The following is an 11,946-nucleotide window of genomic DNA, read 5'->3' as shown; positions in this document are numbered from 1 at the left end:
AATTCAATTCGAATTCTCGGTTCACGAAGTGCGAAGCAAATTTCTCATTGAATTCTCGATATTCGAAATCTCATAATTTCAAGAAAAGGTGTGTGAAAGCTTTCCAAGGACTGCAAATAGATACCAGGATAGTACCAGCTCCCCATTCTGGCGATCGTTCCAATAAAGGTAGGTTCGAGTGCTTCCAGCGTATCTTTTGTATTCTCCATTTTCTTTTCTAATTTAAATCAAACGTTAATTGAGCTACCGTAACAAACCATTATTATGACTTTAGCCTTGCGGCTTTCACACTCCTCTCCAGAGGAAAATTCATTTATCCCAGATATCTCAGATATCAAAAGGATTAAGCTCTGTTGGAGCCCTTTCCAGGTTTTCGGGCTCGTGGTCGTTCCTCGGCTGCCTGCCGCCGGTTGGATTCCTGCTCCATCCGCACTTCCTGTCGGAGCAGACGGTGTTCCTCTGAATTTCCCATGTACTTGCGTACAGTTCTCGCCGTTCCGAGCAGTACCGCCTTCTGCATGACTCTATAGATATTTTCGCCCAGCTGAAGTTTCCACAAGTTCTCCAATAGTTTCTTCGGTATCAGGCCTGTAGATGATACGACAATAGGGATGGTCTTGACATCTTTCAGCTTCCACTGTCTCCTGGTTTGCTCCTCGAGATCTCTGAACTTTGAAATTTTTTCAGTATGCCTATCTAGAAGATTGTTATTATTTGGAATCGCCACATCGATGATTAGTGCTCTGTCCTCATCCTTATTGAGCAATATGAGGTCTGTTAAGTTATGACGTACATATTAACGGAGTTATCGAGTCATCGAATAAAATGCTCGGGTTTACTCTTAGACATGGAAAGTTGTTCAGGAAAAATGAAACTCTACTAACCCTTTATTATTCATTTGTTCAATAGGCTTAACTTTGCAACGTCAATATGGAGTCCAAAGTATAGATGTTACGTGAACAGATTAGAAAGTGTACAGCATAAGTTTCTGAGGTTCTTGTCTTTCAGAAGTAGAATTCAAATTGTTGATCATGATTACACAAAGCTTTGGAATATTGAGCTTGAAAAATATAAGAAGATTAAACGATATGTGTATGTTTTTCAAAATAGTTAATGGTTTACTTTATGTCCCGAAAATTCTCGAATCTATCGATTTTAGAGTTCCCGAGAGAAGGCTAAGGTCCCGTGAATTGTTCGCTGTTCCATACCGTAGAATTAATATTACTCAAAATTCTCCACTCTGTAGAATGCTATCAACATTTAACTTATATTCCTGTGGTGTTGATATTTTCAATATAAAACTCCATCAATTGAAGAAATTTCTGAAGTTGAAGTTGCCCTACGTTTCATAGTTTTTTCATCTTTTTTAGATTCATATTATGTTTCGTTTTTAGTTTATAGAATAGTGTAAATTTTCATTTCAATGATTTGGTATTTTGTATGATATATATATATATATATATATATATCATATATATATATATATATATATATATATATATATATATATATATATATTGTTAAACTGTGAATGCTGTATTGGGTGTTACCACCTGTTTGTATTCCTATTTGTCTTAGGCTCGGTACTTTCACCTTCGAATAAATTTTATTCAACCAATAATGACCTACCGACATTCGATCTATGACAAATAAACTCTTCTAATTAAGTTTCAAAGACAGATTTATTCGATGAATAACACTATCTGAAATTGAAAAGACTGCATTTTTACTAATCTTACGAATAAGACTTAATAAATGCGAATAAATTTATTTATTCGCACGTGAAAGTACCGGGCCTTAAACAAATAAATAAATAAATATAACGTTAGCATGGTTCTTGGATTTTTCGGAACCTCTGGAGAGCTTATTGTTGGAATTTTTGATATTTCTGATTGTTTTACATGACTGTATTTAGCCCAATTGGTATATTCTCTCATTTCCATCAGTTTTTCTCTTGGTTCTTTTCCAATTGTCAATTCCACGGGATTGTGTTTTGGAAACTTCCAAAGTTTCAATCGAGAATTTTTGAGTCATATTTTTCAATATCGCGATATTTATTACATCTGGTATTCCTATACCACAAGCAAGATATGTCGGTAACTCTGGTCCAATCACTATGGCATTTTGTTTTTCGGCGATATCCTTGAGTTTTTTGCCATTTCTATTCTCTGTTCTGCTGTTCCATAATAGAGATTTACAGTTGAAATCTCCGATTCAGATTTTCGGGTTTGTCCCTTCCAACATGTTGTTCATCTCTTCTTCTAATGAATTGTTTTGTGGTGGCTTGTATGCCGAGGTAATTTCGACTTTTTGACGATTTAATTCGGCAACAGTCGTCACTGTTCCTGTTTCTCCTTGTCGAATATACATTTGAAGTAGTGTTTCAGACCTGTTCTCACCAATATTGCTACTCCTCCTCCGGTGTTTGTAATTCTGTCACATCTATATGTTTCATAATTCATGAAATTCAGTCGTCTGTTCCGGTTTATTCTGGTTTCCTGTAGGGCTATAATATCAGGTTTTCTCTCTGATATTATTTCTTCTATCTCGGCTTTCCGAGTGTTGATCCCGTTTATGTTCCACGAGATTATCTTGAGGGATTTCTTCCTAATATCCGTAAGGTCCATTAATTCAGTTTACTGAATAATGCTTGGAGTTTTTTCTCCATTTCCCTCTCAATTCTCAACATTATCTTGTTGAAAATTTTTTCCGTGAAGATAACTAAATCATCGGCTGATTCAGATATCTTTTTCTTCTCCTGTTGACAATTCACAGCCTGTTTCATTGGAGGCTTCTTCTGTTCTACTTTTTTCTGAACTTCCTGAATTTTTTGAACAGTAGTTGTTGTTTTTGTTACCGGCCTTTTCTGTTCAGCTTGTTTTCGGGAATTCTTCTTTCTGGTCACCAACTTGAACTCGCTACATCCTTTGTAGCTAGCTGGATGGTCCTCTTCTTCACATAACACGCATGTGGCATTTCTCTCTTCACCTTTTCTGGTGAGTGTGCAGTCATTGCTGCTATGGCTTCCTGAGCACTCCGCATCTCCACGGGAAGGAGCATTTGTTCTGTGCATGTCCATACCTTTGGCACCTAAAACACTGGCTTGGACTTTCAGGCCTCTTTTTGTGTTCAACCACATTACAGTAGAGTCGCTTCACTTCGAAGATTTCTTTTTTCTGGGTTTTAACCAGGTAGAGAGGTATGGGCTTCTTCGTCTTGTTCGATGTCATTCTGGACACCTCAGCGTCTGATATTCCCTGGAATATCAGGTCGTCTTTAATCAACGTAAGATCAGCGTCGATTGGTGAATGCCTGATGACGGCATATATCTTCTTCTCCTCCTCCAGGCCAGGAATTGATGCCGAAATCGAAGCTCTTGTTAAAGCGTGCCGCAGTTGTGCAGAAGTAAAGAAAAGTCCAGAAAAAGCACCGCTACATACGTGGCAAGAACCAGAACTACCATGGCAGCGGATACATGCAGACTATGCTGGTCCATTTAAAGAACACTATTTCTTTGTTGTGGTCGATGCAAAAACGAAATGTGTCGAAATTTCCATATCTACTAGAGCACCAACCTCAAAATCAACTATCCTGGCTCTAGATGAAATTTTTTCTAGAAATGGATTACCACATGACTTAGTAACAGATAATGCCACCAATTTTAAATCCCAAGAATTTATCAATTTTTGCAGAACAAATGGCATACAACAGAAATTTTCTGCACCAAATCACCCAGCAACGAATGGACTTGCTGAACGCACTATACAAACCTTGAAGCAAAAACTTAAAGCTATGAGTGAAGAACCAGGAACTCTAAGAGACAAATTAAATGCATTTCTTTTCAAGTATAGGAGTACACCTTTAAATAATGGAAAAACACCAGCTGAACTTCACATGAATAGGAAACTACGAACTCGACTTCATTTGATTCAACCTCCTATTGATAATACAGATACACAAGAAACGTTTCCAGTTAGAAAATTTTACCCAGGAAGTAGAGTTCAAGCTCGAAATTATTCCGGTCCTGAAATGTGGAAATTTGGAACAGTTATAAAGAAATTAGGAAGATTGCATTATCTCATAAAACTTGACCATGGGTATATACTTAAGAGGCATATCAATCAGTTAAGGGAAACTGAAGTTTTTGATACAACACCTCCAGGAATGGGAAAATCATGGAATTTCACCCCGAAATCAGAAAAAACTAGTACATTCTCGAATCTTCATAAACCAGAAGACATGCAAGGTCAAGAACATGTTACTTCAGATGAAGTATTTGAAGAAACGCAGAATAATAGTAGCATTGAAGAGCATCCCCCAGGAAGTCATAGGGACTCTAATGCAGGAGAGGCATCCAGTATGCAACCTTTGCGTCGTTCGCGACGGGAAAGAAAACCTATTGATCGTTTGAATTTGTGAAAATTATTTTTTTTTTTAGTGACGGAGAATTGTTATATATTGTTCTATGTTAGGTTGTTCTATGTTCTATTCTAGGTTCTAGGTAGTTCTAGGTTAGGCCATCCGCCATTCTGAAAAATTAGTCATCACGATTATTGTAAAAACGTACATTATTAAAAAAGTACAAGAAAGTGTTCTATTTCATCTTTATATTAATTACCTACAACATACACAACAATTGCGTAGGTAAAAAATTCTTTACCATGCTGCTCGAAAAATTTAGCAATTTTTCTATAATAATCTAAGGTTGACGCGATGATTTTTATACCGTCTTTCACTACGGTAGCCCAGTTATAACTGAGCTCCTTGGTATAGAGAGCTTATGAGATCTTTACCCAACCTGATGTACCCATCATCGTGATGGGTGAGATTTTATCCCTTTTAGGAACTCCCGTTGTCTTCTTGACGGTCTCCTCATCAGAAGAGCTTTCTTTTCGCGCGCGTTTAGTTGGGGGCGCGTTTGGGGCCTTCGCAACCAGCGTCGCATCATTTTGCCTTGTTTCGGGTTGTGAAACAATTCCTTTAAGGGAATTATTTTAGGAACCCGCTACCGGTTTTGTAATTGCGGCGTAAATGGGAGATTTCGGCATATTATTTCGGGTCATTTCCTCCCTCAAAAGGCGACCACTGACCAACTGTGACACAGTTTCAGTCAGTTTGACAATTTGAGCTTTCAACTGCCCATTTTCTTCTCTGGGCTTTACAAGCTCCTCGTGTTCGCCGCCGCTGAATTCTTCAGCATCGATCGCTTCCATGTAGGAACCCTCACTATCTGAGGTTTCCGACATGGTTTTACACTCAAAATATCAAACAATTTGAACATAATAAAATATTCAGGAATCTTCTCTGAAATAGTCTAATATAACTATCTATCTGGCGCCCTACTCTCTTTTATCGGTTCCGAATACTGAACCCACCACATCTTCACTGAGTGAGCCGTGGATACCCTCGCTTGGCACCTCGGGTATTTTGCGTTTTGGTGTGACGAAAGGTCACATCTTTCACATGCAAGTTTCCAAATACATGCGTGAGTACAACATTTGTAGCAAGAACCTTAACCTTAACACTTAACCTGACTTTTTGTCGATTTCTTGTAGGTAGCAAAGCAAATATAATTGTAGAACATAAAATACCTAATGAATTCCAATTTGACAAAAAAAGTCTAGCATTAGTTTCGCGAATCTTTAAATTTACTAAATAGGTACAGGACAATGAACCCAACACTCAATGGAATACAAAACTGAGAACAAAACAAAATTGCAATTGAAAATTTATGTTGTGAATTGAAGAATGTAACAGTTGAAGATGTGTGAGATGAACAAGCACGAAAATATTGAAAAAAGATTCTTTTGGGTTGCTGCACAATTTTCCTTGGTATTAACTTTGTATTAAGAACAGGAAGAAATTTTCAATAATAATAACTAATGATAAGTTTGGCCTCTACTAGGAGATAACATAAGACTACAACTAGATATCTATTTCAGTTCAAGTATCTGATGAAAAATCAACTTACTAGGTTATCGTTTCAATCACAAAATATTCCAAAGGATATTTTACAATGTTGTTCTGAAAACATAAAATGTATACAAAAGCAGGTGTAAGAATGTGGATGCGTAATGTTATGCTTTTTTTAACAATAAAAACATATCTTTTTAGTTTTTGTTCATTTTCCAGTAGGTAATATGCTTCAGATTTATGTTCAACTAATGAGTACTGAGTGTCTATTATCCTGAATATTCAGTTGAAATGATAAAGTAAGGGAGGTGGTTTTTCTAGAACCTATTCATTTGCTGAGGGAAGATGGTATACTCTAAAAAAAGAACAAGCGAACGTTTATAAAATACAGAAATATTGGGTTATGCACAAGAAGGAGAAGACTTACATTTAGGGGTTTCATTATCAATATGGCTTGACGAATTTGCCAGTTTACACATTAGGCCATGAATAGATAATGATGAAAGTGAATCGAATCATAATTTTTACTTAGCAAAATAACAATTCTACAGTGAAGTTAATGGTAATAGTGATGTGAGGTCCCAACAGTATTGAATTGTGTGTGAGGTGACCTATTGTTTCCATTCTATAATAATTTATTTACTTTTTATGATGGAGAAAGTCGTAAAAATTTACGCGGTTCACATCTGCCATATAAAGCGTTTATTGCCAAGAATTCGGAAATCAAGTCAGAGGTTGTTGATTCCCCGATCAACGACTGAAAAAGCTTTGTGAAAGCCAATTTTCGCTGATCGGAAAATCAACACGGAAAATTTGATGGCGAAATCAATTTCTTGTTTCTCCACTCATAGATTTGCAGGATTAACATACTTTTTATTTTTGGTTTAGTCAAAGAGTTTATGCTCTTTTGGTTTAGCCTAAGCCCTATTAAAATGAACTCTTCCTCTTCTTGAATATCATCCGCAGAGTGAACGCTTTGTTAAGCCCGTTTGCAACAGCCGAGAATTCTCTGGAGAATTCTCTACAAAATTCTCGCAAGAAAACGGCAGAGATTATTTTGCATGCATCTGAACAGAGAATTCTACCGAACGTGCGTATGTAACGGTAAATAATTCACGGCGCATGAATTTTCGATTAAATTCTCTAGATAATTCTCGGCTTTTGCAAACGGGCTTTAAACTTGAACTTCATATTGCATTAGCAAAGATTGGACCTCAAAATGTAATCCTGCTATGAATTTTACAAGGGGGTTACGCGAGTTTTGAAGCTATACAGTATACATTGATGAATGAAATGTGGATAACCAAATACTTCTGCATTTCTCAATTTTTGCTAGTTGCTGTAGTTTACTTGTTTGGAGTAAAGTATAGTCCATCTTCAAATGAGGTTGTAGAGTAAACATTGTGTTCTTTTAACTTCATTTCAACTTTAATCACAAAAGTTTCAGAACTCTGATGAAAGTATAGAACTCTACTGTTGAAAATACTCAAAAACTCGATAAACGTAATGTTACTTCATTAAAAGTACCTACTGAAGCAATCATTATTATACAGGCTGTCCCGAAATTAACGCAAGATTTGAATTTGCCGCCATTCATGCATTTAAGTGTTGACAACTCTTAAAAAAAAAACAAATCAAAAGGCAACAGTTTAGGGATAGTAAAAATGGAGCGCTACACGACGGAACAGCGTGTCTTCATTATTAAACAATAATTCAAAAATAATGAAAGCTTGGCGGACGCAGTTCGAAAATTCCATACAAAATATGGTTGGAATATAGATTCCGAGAACCCATATGTGATGATCGAAAAACAAATGCATCCACAACGTGTCACTGTTTGATGTGCATTGTGGGCTGGAAGCATAATTGGAACATACTCATTTGAAAATGAGGCTGGCAAGCAGTGACTGTTACTGGTGCTCAATATTGCGACATGATAACACAGTTGCTTTGCTAAAATTGGATGGTATTGATGTGGCCAATATCTGGTTCCAACAAGGCGGTGCCACATGCCATACAGCAATGACTGCATTAGACATTTCCAGTTCGAGTACTCTCTCGTTTCGGTGATCCCATTAGATCGTGGTATTTAAAACCATTAGATTTTTTATGGGTTTTTTTTTTAATCACAGGTCTATGTCAACAAGCCCACAACCACGCTCATATTAAAGAAGGTAATTCAACGTTGGAGTAACGAAGTTCGGCCACATTCATGGAGAATAGCCATGGAAAATTTCTACGAACGAGAGCGAATGTGTATGCAAAGCCGTGGACGCCATTTGCACAATGAGTTATTACATAAATAACCCTATAGTCTGTACTTTATGATTCAACAAAACAATTACAATCAAAAGACTCAAAATTGTGTTTTCTATTTAATTCAAAACTTGTGTTAATTTTGGGACACCCTTTATTTTAATCAATATGAACTTTATATACATTGTAAAACCTTTTATGACTTGTGGTTGCAACTTGAGTTGATTTTCATCAAATTTCAAAATGAAATGAAATTAAATGAATATTGATTGATCTGTAGTCTCTTCATTTTAATGAAGAAACTCATGACTGTTGAGTACAAGAGAAAATTTCTTCCTCTGTTCTGTGTATTTTCTTGAGTCATTAAGAAGAATTGTAAATTATTCAAAAGAATCTTCTTGTACTCTTTCCATCGATCAGAATAGGATATATTATTCTAATATACAGGACGTGTCTACACTGCTGTGCTGTTCTCTTCGTATTCTCTAAATGTTTGAGCCATTGTGCTACTGATCGATCAATACACAAGTATAATACAAAGCGCTCTTTGTAGTATCAGTGCACACATTCCATTAGTGCTTTTATATTCTACTCCTGCAAGAAATCGATTGGGATTCAGAGGAAAGTTCAAGTCAACTTTTTTTGGTACTTTTTTAGTATCAAGCTACAACTGTGGTTGTATCTACGTTCCAACATACCAAATCGTAACCCATTACGATTTGGTAGAAAAGCAACACTACTTCTCTCGTACAATATAATTATTCCATGCACAAACACCCATTCTATTAAAAGAAAGGACTAAATTCTGAAAATTCCGAACTAAAGAAAACATGCGTCATTGGATGTCCGATCACTGAAATTTGAAAAAAAAAAACAGATTACACTAGAAAATATTTTAAAAAAATCACGGAATATGCAACTTTGTCAACCTTTTTGATTTGATACGATGAGTTTGCTTTATGAAGCCCAAATCTCCTTTGGTCGGGAATCATATTTGACGTGTGATGTACCCAGCTAGGGTAGGTTCGGCCAATAGTATATGCAGTGGAGGGATGACGAATAATAGTCGGCAGACTCATCAAAGGGTGTTTATTTCCTAAGGCATGTTGAACGGATCACAGACTATTGGCCTGTTCCGATATTGCTGGTTTTACTGGCCCGCAATTGAATAACAATAGAACTCGAACGGCTGGGCCCAATAGGCATCGTCTCTGAAATACTGACAGTAGTGTTCAGGAATATCGGAACAGACGGTATAACTCAGATTCAGATCGAATCGACAATTGTATGATGTAATTCAATGAATGAATACATACACTCAATGGAATCTCTTAGCCAAATGCTATATATTATTCATACATTGTTTACGTGCTTATAATACATCATGAATTGATAAATATGAATGACAATAATGGTTACAAACATACAGATACAGATTACGTGTTATCTCAAGATCAGTTCTATCTGAGGCACGTTTCTAATAATGATGTAAGGTTTTACAGACCTTGCCGTCTCACGTATGAAAATATACAGGTTGTTTATACTGATACATACTACAGACGGTCCATCATTTGATTCTCGAATCAACGAAGTTTTATAAAACCGGGGGTTAATTAGTGATAGAACGATATCACTTTTTTTGCGGATACGATTGCACGGACAATTACGTGCCGATATACCGATATCTCGTATCGGCAAACATATAATAACACCATCTACATATTTGTACACGACCGAAGCGAACACCGAGGAAAGCCTAGTTCTTAGAGCTTCGTAGTGTCGCCAGCGATAATCCCCACTCCTTCCTACATTCTCACATGACGTGTTGTGTTCTCTGCTGTCATAAACAGCTGATTGTCAAATATGATTGAAAAATTATATTCTATTTTGAATTTAAATTACATATATCTTTTCAAAAATGAATTTTTGAGTTGCTGGCACCATAATGTCCGAAGTAAACATGGTGTTCGAACTAAAAATGTGGTGGAAAAATTAGGTGTTGTGTATGCGGACGTAATACAATTTGAAAAATTATTTTACCAAAGAGGTCTCTTTGATTTTAGTTCTAGTTAATATAGGTATATTCAAAGATTAAATCTCTATTCTTTCATTCTTTGGATGTCTCAGTGGTTTTTCCACTAAGAGTGTTGAATAAATTTGCATTAGTACAGAGGTCATGAAAGTATTCAATAACTTGGGCAAGTCAAGCAGTATTTTGCGAGGAAATGAATAATTATGCCATCCTCTCGCATATGGATATGGAGACCGAAGAAATAGTGACAGTATAAGATAAGAAGTTTTACTCAAATGACTCGAGACAAAAGACGACTAAAATTATTGGATGCTATTGAAAGAGCTATTCAAATATATGGGTTATATTCTATACTCATTGTATTTTCCGATGTCCAGAAATCTGTTCTATTTCATATTGTTAAGAGATGATATCAAAATCTGTTGTTTTCTATGATATGTCTATGACCTGTCACTTCTATGAAATAAAAACAGTCGTTAACTATCACCACGTGCATGATTACAGGTTATGGGCCGCTTCCCTTAATTTGCCGAAAATATCGTTTAAAGTTGAGTTTTTTCGTATTTTTTTCGCGAGAAAATGGGTTCCAACTATATGACAAATATTCCGAGGCTGAAAGGACGCGAAAACTTCGATGATTGGGCGTTCGCTGTGGAAAATTTGTTGGTGCTAGAAGGTGCAGACAAATACCTGAAGCAGGAAGGAACTGAAGGCGCGGCAGCAGCAGCTGATGCTAAAGCACGAGCTAAATTAATTTTGACGATTGATTGATCATTATTTGCGCACATAAAGGACACAAAGACCACGAACGAATTGTGGAAGAAACTACGTGCTTTGTTCGACGATTCAGGATTTTCGAGGATTACTTTGCTTCGTCACATCATTTCTATACGATTGGAAAACTGTGAGAATATGACGAATTATGTGACACAAATAGTTGAAACTTCTCAACGTTTAAGCGGAACAGGATTCGCTATCAACGACGAATGGGTTGGTTCATTGTTGCTGGCCGGATTTCCAGAGCGATTTATGCCCATGATAATGGCTATCGAACATTCCTCACTTCATATTACTGCCGATTCCATCAAAACCAAATTATTGGATATGGAAACAGAAACGGAATGCAACGGAGCATTATTCTCATCGAGAAATTGGCATAAAAAGAAAATCGCTAAAGGTGGCGACACTGGCAGAAATGTCAACTTCAATGCGCCGTCGACGTCAACGTCAAGCCATGCATCAAACTCAGCTGTCAGAAGTATGAAAATAAAATGTTACAAATGCAAAGACATTGGACATTATCGTAATCAGTGTCCAATTTTAAACGAGAAAGCTGATAAGAAGAAACAAAATCACGCTTTCAGTGCTGTATTTCTCAGTGGCAAATTCAACAAAGGTGATTTTTACATAGACTCAGGTGCAAGTCAACACATGTGTACGAATGAAAGTTGGATGAAAAATCCGTCATACTCTTCGAATTTTCCAGAAATCATCGTTGCCAATAACAAGAAAGTTCCCGTTCGATGTATAGGAGATGTAGACATCACAACAAATCACAATTATCACATAACTGTGAAGAATGTATTGTGTGTACCCAGTCTCACAACTAACCTATTGTCAGTCAGTGAATTGATAAAGAACGGAAACAGCGTCTTTTTCGAACCAAATAAGTGCCTTATTCGAAACAAATCAGGTGATTTGGTTGCAGACGCAGATCTGGTTAATGGTGTTTACAAATTGAATTT

The 11,946-nt window shown here is 36.5% G+C and overlaps 1 protein-coding gene across 1 annotated transcript; it reads left to right on the top strand.

Moving 5' to 3' along the window:
• Nucleotides 1-3,792: 3,792 nt before the first annotated feature.
• LOC123315298 lies at nt 3,793-4,419 on the top strand. Its single transcript, XM_044900947.1, has one exon. It carries the CDS (start codon nt 3,793-3,795, stop codon nt 4,417-4,419), a length of 627 nt encoding a protein of 208 aa, XP_044756882.1.
• Nucleotides 4,420-11,946: the final 7,527 nt, after the last annotated feature.

Source organism: Coccinella septempunctata, chromosome 6, assembly GCF_907165205.1.
Source record: "Coccinella septempunctata chromosome 6, icCocSept1.1, whole genome shotgun sequence".
NCBI classification, from domain to species: Eukaryota; Metazoa; Arthropoda; class Insecta; order Coleoptera; family Coccinellidae; genus Coccinella; species Coccinella septempunctata.
The sequence above is the reverse complement of the archived record's forward strand: the minus strand, read 5'-3'. Positions and strand labels throughout refer to the sequence as shown.

What these genes read in the sequence shown, in the direction of transcription:
- LOC123315298 (XM_044900947.1), top strand. Translation starts at nt 3,793, where the DNA reads ATGAGTGAAGAACCAGGAACTCTAAGAGACAAATTAAATGCATTTCTT.